The sequence below is a fragment of the Mixophyes fleayi genome, chromosome 5 (genome assembly GCF_038048845.1).
Source record: "Mixophyes fleayi isolate aMixFle1 chromosome 5, aMixFle1.hap1, whole genome shotgun sequence".
Lineage (NCBI taxonomy): Eukaryota > Metazoa > Chordata > Amphibia > Anura > Limnodynastidae > Mixophyes > Mixophyes fleayi.
Window position 1 is genome coordinate 179,631,876 of NC_134406.1, and position 20,475 is coordinate 179,652,350.

At 40.2% G+C, this 20,475-nt stretch overlaps 1 protein-coding gene across 1 annotated transcript in view; it reads right to left on the bottom strand.

Annotated features, from left to right (window-relative positions):
- DTNBP1 (dystrobrevin binding protein 1) overlaps positions 1–20,475 on the bottom strand; it is a 106,507-nt gene that overhangs the window by 62,702 nt on the left and 23,330 nt on the right. The window contains exon 6 of the mRNA XM_075213103.1: positions 5,701–5,833. Within this exon, the coding sequence (XP_075069204.1) occupies positions 5,701–5,833 (133 nt within the window). The remainder of the gene's footprint in view (positions 1–5,700; positions 5,834–20,475) is intronic.

The window sequence follows — 20,475 nt, forward strand, 5'->3', positions numbered from 1 at the left end:
AATGTAATGTCAACGTGTGCTTTGCTAGATGACATGAGTTTGAACGTCTGCAAGTGTCCTTAATCTTTTGAAACTAGCCAAGCCCGGGATAGATGAGGGTCTTGGAAGAGTTTGAAGCCCCAAAGTTGTAAACCATCTAGCTACTCAAGCAGAGCAGAGGTGAGAGATTCTCTGAGGTGCCCAAACATATATCTTAGTGAGATATACTTTACTTTGGAAAGCTCTGTGTCATTTTGGGAATCAATCTGATTTAATTGAAAATGTAATTCCTAAGGTGGGGGGTGAAGAGACTGTAAAAAGGGTTTAAAATCTTCTGACAGACAATAACGTGTGCATTTTCATGAGTGGTCTATCAGGACTGAAATTTCCCATTTTCCTCAATTGTGCTTCCTCACACATAAAGCCAAGCCTTAACTAGTAAGCAGTGACCCTGATTTTATATCCCATTTTATTTTCTGAAACTTATTTGTGCATATTTATTGTATATATTGTTATTAATTTTTGTTACTAAGCTTTGGAACCATTTTTCAGATTAAATAAATTTAATCTAGTGTATTCTCTGTGATTCTTTCTGAACTTACAAAGTCCAAGGAGGCTCATGCTACATGTGTATGTGATTTAAGTGTGAAACATTAATAAGTGGTTCTCGTGAACGTAAGGGCACCATAATAAATCCTTTTGGTGGCAGAAAAGGTATATACATTGCTAAGTGACTAAGGTGATGCCAGTCACGGCCAGCTGTACAGATTGCTGTATCTGGGACAGGATGGGCGTTCGTGACACCTAGGTTATGAGGACACACTCCTGGGATCTCTAGATATGTGGAAGCAGCTTTGTGTCCTATGCTAGGGCACAAAATAAGTAACTGATGATATAGATATACGTGGGTAAAATCACACAAGCAAGCTTGAAATATTATCTATTTAGTAAAAAAGCATATGCAAGCGAATACATTAAAGTGAAGGTGGCAATCATGTTCTCTCATTGTTATTAAATCTAAAAGTAGATGTCATTTTTCAGGCTGGACTAATAATGGGCAAAATTGTTTAGTTCCACTTATGGCCAGCAGAGCCATCTATCAATGTATATTTTTTGCACTATTAGGGGGGCATTCAATTGTGCGCGATGTGCCGCTGAACTTCATGGCTGCGCACATTTCCAGGTACTACGGTACTTCAACATTGCAATGTTACATCGCCACAGAGTGCCTTCAAGACCGTTCTGGAGGAACTCTGCGGCTAGTTGAAATCCCCTCTTCAATTTAATTTATATAAAATATTTTTAATTTAATGTTCAATAGGATCTCAACAATAATAATTGGTTATATAAACCTATCTAGTGTGTCAGACATAGAAATGTTAAAGTAACATAGCATAAGCTAACAATCTGTACATGAGTTTACATAATACTAATACAAGTTTCTCCAGAGATTCGACACCTAAGATGTCTGATAAAGACATTACATGGTTTCCTGCCACACTCAAAAAACATACTGGTAGGTTAATTGGCTGCAATCAAAGTAGACCCTAGCCTCTCTCTGTCTGTCTGTGAATGTTAGGGAATTTAGACTGTAAGCTCCAATGGGGCAGGGACGGATGTAAATGAGTTCTCTGTACAGCACTGCGGAATCAGTGGCGCTATATAAATAAATGGTGATGATGATGATGATATAAGGACAAGATTTTACTTACTAGGAGTAACACGTAATTTCATCAACATAACTCGGTCATAGACACAAGTGTCCGTTTACTGGTGCCATTTGAATTCCTAAATAAACACCCTGTGTCATTGTTTTAATTTTGGACCAATGTTAACTCTTTGTATAATTTATGTATGACTTTTTAGCTTTTTTTGTGTTATGTTTATCAATGTACACTCTACCTGTTAGACAGCAGAGCTATTCAGTAGTGAAGGGCTTACATGGACTGTCAGTGTGTTGGTGGACCTGCTTCTATACAATGAATCTTACTTTACCTTTTTAATACAACAATCAGATGGGAAAATTATTTTACTTTAAGAGTACAATATAATAGTTTGGTTTACATATTAGGGCAGAATACTATACATTTTGCACCCCATCATTGGCCCCACCATCTCAAGGTGGTCTAGACTACGGACTAACTTATCCTCACTTGTTTTGCCACTGTCTCCCATATTTGAGAAGCCGCTATTCCCACCATGTTCACAGGTCGGTGCGTTTAAGACTTGGGCTTAGGAGGGGATCACACGTGTCGGCCAGCTGATTACTTTCTCATGTGTGTCTCCTTTTGGCCAGGTCCAGGCTAAATCGGAGTTACCGAACTTGAAAATATGGAGATATCTCCAAATTAAGCACTTCTTGACCGTACGGATACACCTAGAGACCTCATGGTATTTGAAATGATGTGCATGGCTACAAGTTGCCCTCCACTTACTCCACACTATTTACACACTTCTTATAGAAAACCTGTTTAGTTCTATGCCCAGGTTTACTATGGCTTGGGAACAAGATCTAGGTGAACTAGTTCGGGGGGCTGACTGGCCAGTTATCTTTGATATCACCCATGCATGTTCCGCCAGTGAGACACTGGCGGAACTGTTGTAGAAACCCACTACAAAGTTCTGTTGAGATGGTATAGGTGCCCGATTAGCAAAGATCTACTGGAGAGTTCCGGACTCCTGGTGAAGATGCCAGAATGCCCCATGCACTCCTTTACACATCTGGTGGAAATCTGCTGTATTCTGTTCCTTCTGGACCCAGGTCAGAGTTATCTACTGAAATATTAGGGGACAAGGCTACCGACAACCCTGCTTTTTGGCTCCTTAAGAAGACCAATTCCCCAATATCTCGCTCCAAAAAAACCATTCTGAAACATTTCATTTCAGATGCAAAAGCACCAATACCGACCCATTGGAGATCATCTACTCCCCCGGTTATTAGGGACTGGTTCCAGAAACTGGAATTCTGCAGATCAATGGATGAGCTGTTACTCTCAAGTTTTCAGATTACTATACAACTTGGTGTCTCTGGTTCGAATTCCAGGACTCAGGAAAGTTTGCTTCCCTGACCAACTCAGCCTCCCTCCACCCACCTAGAAGCGGTCCGAGTTAACCTCTTGCTATACAAAGAACCCCCTCCCCTTTCCCTCCGATGCCCAAGTGGTATTGTCACTCTTTCTCCCTTACATTGTCATCATAATTTGTTTCTGATTGTTTACTACTATGCACTCATTTTGGTGGTCTTGCTATCCTTGTCTATGCTTCTGTATTCAATTGTTAATACCGCCTGAAAAATTTAATAAAGAAAAATTACATAAAAGAATACTATACATGTGTGTGTTAAGCCATGCATAGATAACTAATTTTTTTTTCTTTTTTTAAATGCAATTTGTCACCCAAGAAAATCCTGTAACTTGCTTCTGGGATAGATGCCATGTCATGGATTTATTGTATGGACCTTTTATAAATCATTCCTGCAAAAATCCTTATTACTGATAAAAAGCGGAGACTGCACCAGCTTTAATATGCTACCCACATATGCAAGAGCCAGAGTTGTGCTATGTTCACAGACAGCTTCATGTGATTATTCACAGCATAGTGATGGTACTAAAGTACCACAATTTAACATTCTCATAGGCAACTATTACCCCTATTCTAGTGAACTTCTAGTGAAATGATCATAGACTGTATAGATAACAAGGGGTCATTAATTGTGAATGAATGAAAGACAGACAATTTACCATCAGCACAGTTTTTTTCACTAAGCGTGGAATACCTAACAGGAGGTACTGCTGCCTGCCAGCATTGAAGCCGTAGCAGAGAGGTTCATACAATTAATCAAACAATCGCAAGAGCATAACAGAAACATGGCTAAGAAACCATAAATGTTAACATGAATACAAATTGTTTATGATCAATATTAAAATATATAAATTCTCAATTTAAAGTGAAAATGTATCATACCCAGGTGCTACATGTGGGGAAATGCATAGATGAATACAAGAGGCACATGTGTATAAATGGAATTCTTGCTTTAAAGCTTATCTGGAATATTTCACTTGCAGAACAAAAGGAATGACACAGAGCACTGGAAACTGGAATTATCTCACTTCCTGCCTCTCTGCAGCCTTATGGTAGATGTTCTAAATCTATCCACGAAGCACAAGTGTTCTGTACTTAAAGATGACAAATGGAGTCTAAGTTTAACATAATTTAAGAGAGTCTTAATCTTGTCTTTTTTTAGGTCAAAATTAGTAGGTAAAAAGCCTATTGTGCACGTACTTATGTTTTTTTAACATGGCTTTGCATTTTATTTATTTTTAAAGCTGTACAAGTCTTTACAATCAACCTGACACTAATGAATATTTTATTTAGCAAATGCATGTTGCTCTTCCTAGTAGGGTCAATCAAATTTCAACCAATTACTTTCTATTAAAAACAGGACAACACTATGTCTAAAAAACAAAACAAAAAACAACAACTAAAATTAATAAATGCATTTTTAAAATCTACATAACTATTGCTAGCAGATGTGTTATATACCTAGTAAAATTCATGTATATTTTTAAATATTTAGCTTGTGGCAAGTAAGGCACATGCATGAAGAGCATTACAAAAATAGTATTCTGACATATAACCACCTCCTGCCTTCTACTGCCAAATTACTGCTCAGTGTGACACGCTTCCTCCACAATAACACCTTTCAAGCATACATTTAGAAAGGCAAGCCACAAATGTTTGAGGTCTGTGGCTTCTGACTGGTTTCTCTAGTATAAATAGAGAATAAGCTGCAGCATACAGAGAGTGCAAGATGAAACTCATAAGACAATATAAAATCATTGCACCAACACTTGTGTAAAGAGCCTAACAAGCCCTTTGGTGGACAATGTTCAGTGAAAAAGATTATGTCTGGAAGGATCAGCAGTAGTGGTGCAGCAGTGTTGTAAAATCTGAGGCACCCATTGACGAGCAAGAAATTCATGGTTATTGCTCCTTGTTTATGTGGTGTAATTTATAGCTGTGAAAAGATTTCCAGATGCAGAAGCACAGTACTTAAATCTGTCTGAACACTGTTCCATCCTGAAAAAAATTGACTACTTTTGGCATGGATGTAACTATAGTTGTGTAGTTGCTCTCAACAGAAATACTGTAAGAAATGTGCATGGACATTGCATGTCTGCTAAACTGCATTAATTGATCTTCACTGTGCACAGCAATGCAATATGAGCTTTGAGGTCTGTTTATAAGGAGTGCCTGCACAGTAACCTGACCAATCAAACCTGCAGAACGTCCAGGTATTCTACTAGCAGTGGCATTAGACGGCTTCAGCTGGTGCAAATGGAATACAGGCACATACCACACTAGAGTTTGATTTCTGTTTGGTTACTATGCATAGTAATCACAGAAGCCGTCAGGCATGACAGGTACACCACGGTAAAGAGGAGGGTAGGCACAGGTAAGTAGCTGTATCTCACACACACTAAATAGTAAGATATAAAGTATTTTTACTCTATTTTCAGGCTGACATTTTCTACAGTGCTGTACACAATGGGGCAGACATTCAGTAATCCGAGACAATCGTAGACCTAGAAAGGTACTGGGGGCTTACAACATATACGTCTTTGTTTGCATTTTAAAATAAACGATTACTAGTATGTGGTGACAATGGTCTCACCTGCACATCCTGGTACACTAATCTGTGGACATGACCTTGGCACTGACCTTTTCTTTTTCTTGTAGTTCTCTAGCTGCATGTATTGCATGTACTGGAACCGCTGAAACTCACATTGCTCACATAACTCCTCCAGCTCTGACAGGCGTTTCTCTACGTCTCCAAAACTTCCTTCAAGCATAACTGAACAGTGAAAAAAAAAAATATATAGAAATGACTAGAAGTATAGCACAATAATTAAAGTAAATACTTTATTTTTATTTGTTTATTTTAACTTTAAGGCAGGAAGCCAGCGGCAAGCTACATAGAAACCGTGTAATGTTCCACAAAAACAACAACTGCAAAGGGCAATGGACATTGGCAGCATATAACGTATGTTATAGAGCAGTGTTGGCTAACCTGTGACACTCCAGGTGTTGTGAAACTACAAGCCCCAGCATGCTTTGCCAATATATAGCAGCTTATTGCTAGAAGGGTATGCTGGGACTTGTAGTTTCACTGGAGTGGCACAGGTTAGCCAACACTGTTATAGAGAAACTACATTTAAAATGGAGCTGCCCCAAAGGAAGCTTCCCCACATCCAGGGAGAAATCCAGTGGAGTTTTCCTGTTCTAGGACTGTGTCCTATACCTCCCAACGGGCAGCGGTACAGAGCCCCACACAGGCTGCATTACATGAGCCACCAAGTAGAGTAAACCTCCATGGGTGATGTTGTCTTCCCCGAGCTCACCTAAGGACAGGTGCACTGACAGGTGTACCGCCCCAAAAAGTGTACTGTAAACACCCTCTAATCGAAACACAGCTGTCCAATGAAGTGCTGCTTTCACTGCATGCGCCATTAACTGCCATTTGAAATTTTATAGTTATGTCACGCTCAGAAAACGTCTGGTCCAGCTTTAGTTCTAGCAGCAACTGTGTGGCAGGGTTTCATCAGAGGGAAACCAACCAGACTTCAACCCATTATGGAAACTTTCTTACAAAAGGTGATTGGGGCGATACTTGGGTACTCAATTTTAGACAGAGTTTTCCTTTTGTGAAGGGAGAAATAAAGCACATACAAGCAAAGACAGGATTACTTGTATGATTTGTAAGAGAAATCTAAACCAATTTATTAAAATAAGGATAGTATTATTACCGTGCAACTCATCATTTTGAAGCCATTAAATTATAATGTGTAAATCTATTTATAGATTGCACTTTATAGACTAAATGTGTCAACTGTATCCACAGCAATGCACAGGTCAAGCCATTAGCCACATTATTTCTACAGACAACTGAAACAAGTAGTGTACATTATTTAGAAAACAAATAGTTATGAACAAGAAACAAAACAAATCTGATTGGTAATTTTTAAATAGAATACACTTCAGAATTTAACATTTCGTATTCTTATATTAATACGACAAACTTTAAAAGGTTCCGATGTCCCCCCCCCCGGCTATATATCAGGTAAACCTGACAAAGAGTAACAACAAAGCTAGCATAACTACCTGGTATAATATTTTAACTTCGCAAGTCGTTATCACCAAATCAAAAATTCAACTCCAATGGGAGGTAGATCTCCAGGTAGTATTCACGGAGGAGGAATGGGAACGTATTTTTCGAAACTCTTTCACAATGTCTGAATGCCTTAATCATACTAAAATGTTCGTGAAGCTTCTGAATAGATTGTACATGACCCCTGAGAAAATGCACAAAATTTGGCCCTCAGTACCCCCGACATGTTGGCGTAATTGCACTGAGGGGATATATTCCATATTTTTTGGGCATGCCCAGTCCTACAACCCCTGTGGTTAGAGGTTTTCCAGTTGTTGGTAAAGGTTTTTAGATATCCTACATCTCCTTTCCCAGAGTTTGCTTTGTTACATCATTATCCCCCCTCCGTTCCCTCCTGGGACAGGTACGTGATGGGCCAAGTGCTCATTGCAACCAGAGCTGGTATAGCTCAGGCCTGGAAACAACTGTCTCCCCCGTCTTTGGCTAAGGTGATATCTAAAGTGAACTTCAGCTTTGAGATGGAGACCCTAGGAGTTCCGTATTCCACGGCAGCTACTTCCCCATTAGTGAAATGGCGTAGCTGGCATAATTACGTCACAGACGGAGGTGGGGCCCCATCCCAGTCCCCCCATAGGCTGGATATCTCAGACTCGGTGGCTCGTGCCTTGATCTAAGAAATATTTGCTTTTGGGCCTAGGTACAAGGATGGAATGGACTAGTCTCCGTATTGTAAAGTTAAAGTGACTTATGTTTAGAGTGCCAATCTTTAGTTTTACTTGTCAACTGACTATAATTATATTTAAATACTACAAAGTGATACATGTCTAGATTGCTGGTGTTTTATGACATATTGTTGTGTTTTGTCCCCACTATGTACCCCTTTCCCCTTTATGTCCTACCCTTTCCCCATTTCTTTTTTTTTTGTATCCTTTGCAATTATCTTAGAAAATTCAATAAACTTTATTTCAGTTAAAAAAAAAAGGTTCTGATGTCATAATTTATTTACTCACTAGGTCACTTGTGTACTATAAAGAATGCCAAGTTGTAAATTATTACAGTATTATTAGCAGTTAACGTAGAGTTTAGCATTAAGCCTTTATTTGGTCATGTAACGCCTAGTAAATTACAGTAAGTAACATTGCCAGAGCAGGCACTGGAACCACCCCAGCATTTTATTACATAGTTCTACTCTAGCATTGGGGGGCAGCACGGTGGCTAAGTGGTTAGCACTTCTGCCTCACAGCGCTGGGGTCATGACCTTATCTGTGTGGAGTTTGTATATTCTCCCCGTGTTTGCGTGGGTTTCCTCCAGGTGCTCCGGTTTCCTCCCACACTCCAAAACATACTGGTAGGTTAATTGGCTGCTTTCAAAATTGACCCTAGTCTTTCTCTCTCTGTCTGTCTGTCTGTGTGTGTATATTAGGGAATTTAGATTGTAAGCTCCAATGGGGCAGGGCCCGATGTAAATGAGTTCTCTGTTCAGCGCTGCGGAATCAGTGGCGCTATATAAATAAATGGTGTTGGTGATGATAGCATTGGAAGAGTCACAGATTTGCAGTTAAACCAGTTCATTTCATCCAGGAGGTGCAGGAAAAAAAAAAAGCATAATTGAGGTCTATTTCCTATTGCTCACTACATGTCGTTTAGAAAAGCATGTCAATATGTAGGTGAAAATGTTTCTTTAAAAAAGTTAGACTAAGTAATAGGATTAATAAAATAGCAATAAGATAAGTCAATTATTGCTAGAAGGTATGTAATTCCTATTAAAATTTATATTTTTTTAAAAATAAGTTAGCTTGTGGCAGGTAAAGAATATAACCCAGAATAACCGTGTAATTTTCACAACATATACTACATATAGCTCTATGCCCAGCATAACAGCCTCACGCCCTGCTACATATAGCAAAATGCCCATTATATACAGCCTTGCGCCCCGTTAACTAGTCTGTTGTTTACCAATGCCAAACATATACATTCTACCACATACATACTCAATTACTAGCCTGATCCCCACCACAGTCCAGTGTGCACCATATACAGCTGCCTATCAGCCTCACCCAGGCTCTTTCTGACACAACACAGCCAGAAAAGTGTGATGTCAAAGTGGCCAGTGAGAAATCTTCGCATCACTGAGACCGCAGAGCGTCAGGAGCTGTTTTCTAGTTATTATGACAGCACTCTACATCCTTTTATTTTGATGTCCATTGATGTGTATTATAATTATTCTACCCTGTTACATGTTATCTTTTAATGATTACATGTGGCAAAAAAGAAAATCAACTAAAGTGTAAGCTAGAGATCAGGATGTGATTAAGGGCACTGGGTGTGATATGCATTCCTCTGCAGCACAGAAAAAGGAGATTGTGCAGTAATCAGCAAGATTTATTTATCTGACTAGAGCTGAAGATAGACTGAAACAACACCTGCATGAAAATGAGATCACACAGGCCTGCCATCATAGCAACAAACATAAATTGAACAAATTAATGTGCAGGAAAAAAAAAAGAATAGCGGAAGGTAATGCAATAAAACAAATTGCTCTCATAATAAAGAGCATATGCGTGCAAAGTCTCCTTTACAGAATCCTGAGTTTAACAGCTGACAGTGCCACTTAATGGTATCATTAGACCATTAGAAAGGCAGTGTGGCAATATAGGTACCCGCACAGGTCACAGCACGTATACAAGTGCAATCACACATTGGCTCCTCAGTGTCACTCAGCCCCCGTTTTCCACTTCTGTTTTTCGGCTTGGGTTTGTGAGACAAACCACAGACCCTCAAGGAAAATGGCTGAATACTGCATCTACGGGGCTTTGTCGATTTTCCACCCTATTGGCATTAAAAAGGCATTACATTTTATTCACTTTTATTTTTCTTTACTTCAATAGTGCTTTGCCATCATGTCAATTACTATATTATACTAAATGCAAGATTGATTTTTCCTTTCATATAATATTGCAGGGATGCAGATTCTATACGAGGAAGAATTATCATCACTATTTGGAGGACCATTATTTGTTTGTTTTCTTTCAAAGCTACTGTTGTGTCCAAAAATACATGAATTTCTGACACCTGGGGGTATTCTTTACTAAACTGTGCGTCTGAAAAAGTGGAGATGTTGCCTATAGCAACCAACCAGATTCTAGCTGTCATTTTGTAGAACGTACTAAATAAATGACAGCTAGAATCTGATTGGTTGCTATAGGCAACATTTCCACTTTTTCAAACTCACAATTTAGTAAATATATTCCCAGAACTTTCATGGCTGAAAGAGCAAGATCTTTGCTAGGTCTATCATAAAGAAAGTCTAGAACATAAGAGATATTTAGCCGAGGCTGGATTCAGTTCAGGTTTACACAACAGCATAAACCTCTTCAAATTTTATAGCAGACTACCTTAAGAGTTCTTCCTTGCCTTCAAAAGTATGTCAGCCACTTATGTTTTAAGTGACCACTTAATCTCCATGTCATCAAAGATAGCCCCTCTTAATTCAGGTGAGGAATTGGGCCTTGGTATAGGAGATCTGGCCAAAGATCAAGGCTGTTCTAGAAGCAATTCTCAGGCTACTCATGTGCGCAAAATGGAAGAATTGCATTGACTTCTGCCTTTATAAGCAATGGGAGGAAAACGAGGGAAGTCCTACCCTAGTTGAAAGGTCTATGAGACTCAATAATGCAACTATGCGTTCTGCTAATAGAACTTTGGGGCAAAAAAAAAAAAATCAAGCTACTTTGGAGTTCTGGTTTGTCGACATTAGATCTATTTGGGGGAAGACCAAATTTCTTTGTTGGTCTTTAAAAAAATCTCTTGAAGTAGACTCCATTCTCCCAGATGAACAAGCCTTCGACCGATATAATCGGCTATAACAATCTACCTGCCTACAATCCAAAGTGCCGAGAGAGAAGTCAGATTATTCTCAAATGAGAATCTTCATGACTGTTGATACTTTAGCATAATAATGATAAAGAAGGTCAATGAACTATTTATGAATCATTATATTACCCTATGATTAATAAATAGGGATAACCCGATATTTCATCAAAGGAGTCCCTATTGTTTTATTACAACATTTTAAACACTTTATCCTTCCATACTACTATCACTAACTCTTACTGTATTTTAATACTTCACCATTTACTTATTTTTTGTGTATGCTAGAAAAAACAACATTTATTGACGAGCCAGTGAGTACCCCCACTACAAGAGAACTCTCTTGTAGTGGGGGTAAATTCAGCATAATGGTTTTGCTACTGGTGACTCCTTGATGGTTTATGAAGGAGACTACATTCCAGTTGAGATAATGGTTTTGTAAAAAAAAGGAAAAAATAAGTGGAACTGCATTCCAGATTGCCCTCATCTCCAAAATATTCACATGTAACCTTGTCCTTTGAACCACTTTTGACAAAAGATGGGCCCCTAGCCTGTGGCACTGTAATCTGTGGTGAAAATTGTCCAATCTATTTTAAAAAAAAAAAAAAAAAAAAAAAAAAAAAAGAGACACTCTCTACTCTTAAGTTTGGATTCTGCCACCAGTTGAGGGACTCCCTGGTATTTCAGGTGAACAGAATCACTCCAGAGAGGTTTGCTTGCAGTCCCACTTACTTGAGAAACCTTCAGTTAGATTTACTGTCACCTCACCCAGGTGAGAATACAAGTCTGTATTGTAATCCGTAGTAAGACTGGATCTTATTACCTCTCTCTTTTGGTAAAGACACTCTGTTGTGTCCCGTGTCTATATGAACACCCAGGGATATTATTTGCAGAGACGACTCTTTGCCCTGTTTATGATCTAGCTATGTTTCAGCAGAAATTATATTACATGTGCTGTCCTGGACACAGACAATATGCTCTGACCTCCACATCACTAGGAGGTTGTTGAAAGAAGGCCAAAAAGTGATTCCTTGCTTCCTCAACTCTGCCACAAGATTAACTAACACCTCTGTGAAAGTCCTTAGGGAGGTAGAAAATCAAAGGTAAGATGAGTGAACTGGAAGAGATGGCAGAGTATAAAGAATCTGAGGAATCATTGGCGATGAGCCAAAAATTTGATATGAAAATAGCCATCCAGAAGTTCTATGGACGTCAGAAAATCTTGATTGTCTGACATTGTGAAAAGAATGTATGGACTCCATACAGAAAAGCCTTGCCTGTACATATTGATTGGGTCGCCTTAGATCTAACATAGTTTGGAAATCCTTGTGGTTTTCTTTCCCAGGAAGAGCCTGGAATAAAAGCCTGCAACCATCTGGGAGAGCGGAACAAGGGAGATTACCTGTTCTTTCATAAACATTTGCAGATAGAGGCATAGTGCTTCCAATTGCACTAGAAAGGATGGAGTCCATCCTGGATGCGAAAGTATTCCCTGGGGACATAATTAAATTCTATCTAGCATCCCCCTTGCAACAATATCCAGAACCCATTGGTCTTGAATCAAATGTGTGCATATATCTGAATTGTCTGCAATTCTAGCACCAAAGGAGACTGAGGTGGGCTGAGCCAGGCAATAGTTATTAGGAGGATTTTTGCCCTTGTCTCCCTTGTGTACCTCCAAAAGAACTGTCTGGATGTACTGATGCCACCTTGCCTAGTGTATTGCCTCCAAAGTCTAAAGGAAGCATAAATAAATTATTCTTTAAGTGAGCAACTGCTGCCCCTGGATGCAGCCCGAGAGACCTTTTATCCTTCACAGCTTAAGCCACAGTTTGGCTGAAAAAGTGATGGAATCCAAAAATGCCAGACAAAAAATGTAATTCTTCTCTGCATAACCCCAATGCTTGTCAGTAAGTGTTACGAGCTGCGGCGGTGCCCAGCCGCCGCGACTCTCTTACCTGCGTCCCGGCCGTCGCTATGGCGACCGGGACGTCACTGCCGCCCATGACCCGGCCGTTGCCGGGGCAACGGATGGACGCTTCAGCGCTGCGTCCCGGCAGTGAGAAGGCGGGCGCATGCGCTCAGTAAAGTTAATAGCCTGCGGGCTAATGAAATTAGGTGCAGGGGGGCTGGGAACTATCAGAGCCAGGCTCTGATTGGCTGTGCTCACTATTTAAGGCAATGAGGTCTGCTACAGCTTCTGTCTCCCAGTCTGCTGACCTGCTTGTTCCTGCTCCTGTGTATTGAAATTCTGCTGACCTCTCGTGTATGACCCTTGGCTTGGATTTGGACTTCGCTTGTGTATCCCGTGACCCTGACCTTTGCCCTGTTTACCGTTTCTCCTGTTTGTCTGTGACCCTTGACCCCGGCTTGTTAACTGGACTTGCTACCTGCTGCCGGCCCTTGACCTCTGCGTGGACCTCACTCCGCTTGCCTGGGTTCTCCCCAGCCGGTACACACTTCACGACCCTCTGTCAGTCTGCAGCCCAGTCTGTCCCCACCATCAGGGGCTCCAGTGAACACCTGACTGGCAGAGTAGACTCCGGGTTGTGTTGTGTACGCTGGAGGTGTTCCTAACAGCAAGTATTATTAATGTTAATTCCTCCAGGCTGACTACTGTAAGACCCATCCGGATCAGCAAAGGATTTTAATGGAGATGGATCTAGCCCATTATCTAAGTCCATACTTGTCTGTGTCCTCTTCATCACCTAACAAATAACTTCAACACCCAAGAAACAATTTTTTTTAAACTGCTCAAGGTACATGGGAATTGTTTCCTTAACATTGGGAACTGCATGTTCCACAAAAGATCCCTTCACGATCTGCAGGTAAAGATTTATTACAGTCTCCTCAGACCAGGTGCCTTCGCTGTTTGGGGGTGGACTTCAGCTCAATGATGCTGTCCCAGAAGTATCCAGCCATCTGATGTGTACTGTGTCTGTTCAAGCTGCACAAAGTTCAGTAGTTCAGAATTCAGCAAAAGGTAGCAACTGGTGGCCCCACAGTAGCCATCTCAAGTCCTAGCTTACACCACAATTGTTGAATCACCAAAACTTATAGGCACTAGATAAATCACAGCACAACCAACACTACCTGACCTGTTCTATCCTCAGCTAGAGACTAGGAAAATACACCAGGGAGGAGGAGGAGCTACACTATATACTACCTGAGGTGTTGCTTTTTCTTGTGTCTACTCTTAGTATAGAAGGGGTTTAACCCATTGTTAATGGAGTATGCCATGAAGTACTGGAATGGGAAATTATTTAGTGCCTGAAACAAACAAGTGTCCAAAACAGCTTAATTCTATAAATTACAACACCACCACCATAATAGTTGGAAGAAGATTTAATAATTTGGGACTAAAAGGAAGACTGAATGGAAGCTGGTACATAAAGCCTGATCCTTGCAGACCAATATGTTATGTATACAATGCCAGAGGAATACAACGGTTCTGTGTTCTATTCAGCCCAACGACAAGCACAGTGATAGAACTTCAACTGTTTATCTCTCAGCAGCTGAACACAGAAACGAGCAGTGTAATTTTAGCTCAGCTAACAGCAATTCACAGAACTCTAAATCACGTTATGGAAAAATATCCTGAGAAATTACAGCTTTGTGCCATTTAGGATTAAGAAATAGGCATTAATGTCTGATGAAAAATATCCCTTAAATTTGAACGTTTGGAGGGGTATAAAAACACAGAGAACACCAATACTCTGTTATACTGCCTTATGTACCAAGCATGTAGATTTTTACAAAATTATATATGTATGTATTTAAAATGAGGGAGGGAGGTCTTCATGTCCCCTCAATTTACCCATGAGATCGCCTCTAAAAGAGAATGCATTCCATGTCCATTACTTGACTGGGCTTCCAAGTCGAGATTCATATAGCATTATGCTCACAAGACCTCACCCGTGCATTGCTAGCACGCATGGTTCATGGGAAGTTGTATTCCCCATGTAGACCTGCTCCTGCAAATGAATAATAAAAAAGTTAACATGAATATTTACTACTGTAAACGATTGCCAATAATGGGGAAATTTAAGTACTTCATGCAGGGCCGGATTAACCCGAAGTCTAACTGGGCTACAGCCCAGGGGCCTCGGGCATCCAGGGGGCCCTTCAAAGTCCTCAGCAGCATTATTGATCGGTCCAGGGGCGGGAGCGCCCCCAGCCCGATCAATGCTGCTGAGCACTTTCACTGCAGTTATCCGTCTCCGGCGCTCAGTAATCTGCTTACTGAGGAGATCTCGCGAAAGTGAGACTGAGTCTCACTCTCGTGAGATCTTCTCAGTAAGGAGCTTACAGCGCGCCATGGAAGGAGGTCTGCAGTGACAGGTAAGCGCTTGGGGGGCATCACGGGGGACGGGGGGCCGCGGGTGGCTCACATTGGGGGCCTCACGGGGGAATGGAGGCCCCCTTAGCCCAGGGGCCTCCATTCCCTTAATCCGGCCCTGACTTCATGTGACAAGATGGACCACCTATGCCACCCTGTCCGTTGTGCTGCTGGGGGGACCGGTGGACCATGCTTTGCCACGTCCCCTTTCTTTAACCCAAATACGCCCTCTAACAGCAGTAACAGGGGCTTAAGCTGCTGTCACCACTGGCCTCCTTAGCTGCATCCAGAACCATGTCCTTCTGGATAACTGTCACTGCTAGTGTACCCCCTTGCTGGTACACCTGGGCTGGTAACCCTTACCTCTTGCCTTCAGATCCGGTTTGCTGTGGGTGGTAGCCCTGGCCTATCGCACTGGCCAGAACTGCAGGTAGGGGGGCAAAGCGTTGGTACTGGAAAGCTGGGTCCAAACCTCAGAACAGTGGGAAAACGGATTAGATTTGGTCTAATCTGCAGGTCACAGAAATTAGGTGTCAAAGCAAGTTCCTTAAGCAGTGATGTTTATTAGCTCAGGAAGTCCTAAAAAGGACAGTTACAGCCACTAGTTGAAAGTACTAGTGACATTCAGAAAGGTACAGATGGAATGATACATTTCAGTACAAATCAGTGCTCTTTTTATACACATTCTGACATGTCAGCAGGGGGGTAAAGCCAGCCCCTGATCTGGGATGGCTCCGCCACGTCAGAGTTATTTTTAATATCAGAATGCAATATATGTTTCCCAAAACATGGATTTAAATGCTATGCGAAGTTAACAAAATTTACCCTTATTTGTTATATCCTAAAACTTGCTGGTTGCATTATTCGGACAGGATCTGAGATGCCCAATGAAAAGCCACACAGGCAGAGAGGCAGCGCCCCCCTGCTGTGTATACAGGCTAAACAGACATGTTGACCACTGAGATGAAAAGTTCTAATTAACATGAGGGACTTTCTTTAGAAAAGTTAAACAAATCCAATCATGACATTCTGTGTCAGAAGTTACAAATCAATACCTCAGAAATGAATGCATTTCCTATACAGAATATAAGAAAGTACAATATAATAAAATAATTACATTTCTAATACACAGTATCGAGAATCAGTACATTTGCAACAATATAAACTGGCACACTATGCTAATAATTTAAATATATTATTGCAATAAGTTATTTATAAGTGATCCAGCCACACTCCACTAGAAACCTGACCCAAAAAAATATGGCATCATCTAACAAAGACGACTAAATGAAGCTCATCTTGCAACCTGGGAAAAGTTAGGCAAAAAAGTGCATTACCATAACGTATGAGAAATAGGCTTACGCTCCACAGCATTGAACAGAAGTTGTAATCATGACAAAAGCAAACTGAAGCTTTCAATGCATTTTATACTTCTATTTAAAACAAATGCATTAAGCAATCACTACAGCGCCAACCTTTCCACTATTTTATATGTGTAGAGATTTTCAGTGTCAGAACACATTAATGCAAAGCTGCCAACTGTCCCTAATTTCCAGGGACAGTCCCAGGATTTAATGATTTGTCCCCGGATATTTTTGCCCCTGGAAATGTGCCTTGTTGTCAGCACAGACCAATTACACAATAAAAAGGTCTCTTTCTGCATGTTAGATGTAATTCTTACAATCTATTCTTACTATCTAGGCTCCATGTGTTATTTTTGAATATTATTTTTCCACATGAGGGGCACTGTAGTGCTCCAAAATCCACAGAGCCTGTATTGCTCCTGACAAGCTTAGATGCATTGCTCAGCAGGAAAGTGTTCCTGGAAGTGATTTTAAAATGTTTGTGTCTCAAATGTCTACAACATCAAGTTACTACCAGGTGGTTGTGCTCTCAAATCCTGGATCGAGCCAGACCAAATCAAACCAAACAGTAGGTCTATTTGGAAGGACCTTATGACAAAATTACTGTCACTTGCTCACTCAACTATAGGCCCTACCAATGCTGAAAAAGAATAACGCACCACTAGTGTCAAATCCTAACTTTCCTGCGGGTCTGGAAGTCACCACGTACTCTCAAAACCTGGTTTTGGGCTGGCGTCCGCTCACGACATGGTGGTAGGCCAAAATGGAGTCTGCACCTTTTTCCATAAGCTCTGAAAATTATCGATGTCCTCATCGGACTACTGGACATGCCTTCAAATTAGACAATATTTGAATAAGGCAAGCTATGTTTCAGCCCTGGGGAGAGAACAGTCTTCTAAACACATGATTTCAAAAAATATATAAAATCCTGTTGAAATTCTACTTTCAGGGCCTTAAAAGAAAGACTTTAAAAGATCAATTTATGGACCTCGGTAGTCAAAGATGTTCAAATGTACACAAAAGCTAGTTCCTCAAGTACTTCTCTGATTGAAACACAATTTAAAGTTCTTGCAAGGTAGTGTAGATTCATAGTGGTCAGCGCTCCAGGTTCACAAACTTATTAATCAAAAGTGTTATTTGAAACCAATTACGACATCAGACGAGTCAGTCGAAAATCAACATTGTTTATTATGCTACTGAAGAACCTTCATAAAATTCTACAAAGTGTGTTTCAAAAGAATACAAGTCTCAATATAACATGACTAAATACTGCAGGGAGACTTAAGTAATACCAACCATGGAGTCACCACTTTATAGCAGCATAGTCAGTACACAGAGTGGTCAATGAAATGCTTTTCTTGTTTTATTTGATCATCCGGCACATATAGGATCCAGTTATATTATGTCCCACAAAAATATCACTTACGCCTTCTTATGAAATTATTTTCTCCTCATTTATGAATGCACATTCCTTTTGTATTTATATCTACCATTTGTACTGCCTAGTTGTACTTTATGTACCTACAGGCTGCCTATGCAGCTGCGTCATTGACTAATACAGCATTGGTCCCTTGGGTGTCCTGTTGGACCAATATTGTGATTGTGAGTGACGCAACCACAAGACTATGACTATAGTAACCATATAATCTAATGGGAGCCTCATCAGTATAAGGCTCCCATTAGTAGAACAGAAAGAGGAAAGACTGAAAGAGAAAGCGGAAAGACCGACAGAGAAAGCGGAAAGACGGCATTCACTTTTATTTTTATCTAGTTAAGTACATCTTCAGTACTTTAGTATACTAAATGTATTTTTACGGTTAAAGAAATAGCATTTCAGCCGAAGAATATTTAAATATTTAAATAATAATAATAATTATATATTCATTTCAATAAGTTTATTTTTCATTTTTTATACAGACACCATAAGGCAGCATGCTGCAGCTCAGATGAGCTGCACAGCTTCTTTTACGGATTTCAAATCTTGCGCTTGAGCAAATCTGGTCTTGAGCCAGACAGTGTGAGATTTAAAAACAGCAGTTCAAGTGAAAGCGGCGTGGTACGGCACTGATGATTTATAGTGACACCCATATAATTAACAAGTACTTTTTTTTCTTAGAAATCAATATAATATAAATACTACAGAATTAGAAAAAATCATTTACTCCAAGAATAAAGCATCTGTTCTTTTAACACCATTATCAAATAATGTTACCAGAACAGGGAGTACCTCCTCAATGCTTAATACATAGGCTCCACCCTCTTATAATTCACCCTTTGATAAATCAGCCCTGTGTTACATTCTTAAAACCACCATTTAAGAGTGGACTGCTGCTATGTGCTTGCCCCCTAAGCAAAAATGTTGGCAGCTAGCCCCTGAGTCATTAAGGAGAGCAAAGCAAAAAAAAAAAAAAAAAAAAAAAAAAAAAGAGGAGGTAACTTTGCACTTTGATAAAACCATGTTGCATTGGACGGGGATGTAAATTTAAAATGTGGGAACATATTTATAGTTGGGGTAGGGCATGTCCTAGATCAATTTGAAAGTTCACGTGCAAAAATTAAGCTATAAAGGATTTGTGTGCTACATGAAAAAACAGCCAGTATTTTCTTTATGTGCAAAATAAACTAATATGCACCCCTTGCATGGTTTTGTCCAGGATCAAACTTACTCCTTTTTTTGCTTTGCCCTCCTAAATGAATCAGGCCCTATGTGTTTAGGGTAAGTGACCGTAGATGAAGAAGGTGGATGTAGATGGAGAGGAGGGCGAATGAAGAGCTTACAGATGATATTGCAGGCGCAAAGATATCCAGTGACCCAGATAACTCAATGACAATTTGCAAAGCTGCTTTCCTAGGTGAATATAAAGTATGATGAATCAAGGTAAAATAAATGGTTTTGGGGAACATGTTGAATGCATTTGGCAGTAAACCCTATGTGCCCCAATCTCCACTTTGAGAATGTATTCCTATACAGGTCTGCGCGCCATTGAAAGGGTGATTGAGAGGAAAAGTGGGCGTAGTCACGTCCTGTAGCCCGTCTGGTCCAATCCCACAGAAAAGCTACTGCAGCACACGTTAATGGTGGCTATGATAGAAAGGTGTGAGAACACACAGTGCATCGCAGCTTGCTGTGTATGGGGCTGTGTAGCTGCAGACCGGGCAGAGTGTCCCAGGCATAATCTCAAACACAGGCCCACCTATTTCTGAACACACCTCTGTTCCTATTATAAAGCAGGTGCTGTCATGTTGCACCATTTCTAGAATATGGGGCCACAGAAAACACTTGTGACGAGTTCAGGTAGAGTGAACAGATTCACTTGTTCCTCCTTAACACCTATGAACAAACTTAATTTCCTACATATGATCATCCTTTAATTTTCTAAACCCTCCTCTTCCTATCCCTCTGTTGGTGGTTTGGATTTTTTTTTTTACATCATCTTTTGTGCACTGGATAATATGGTATTAGGTGTATGGCCACTTTATGGTTATGGCTTCTTTACTTCTTTCTATTGCTTCATGGATCAAGTTCTAGTGTACAGCAAGTTACGTTTATAATATGAAAATGAAAAGCTGACTTAATACTGTAAACGGTTATAAATGGTTACAATTATATCTGTTATATTACACTATTTGAAAAGGCTTCAATAAAAAGATTACAAAAAAAAAGAAAGAAGAAAGGGACACCTAAAAGTTAGGCACCAACAGCAATTGTTTTCCGACACATTGGTAAGTGGGACTTGTCCAGACATGACTTCATG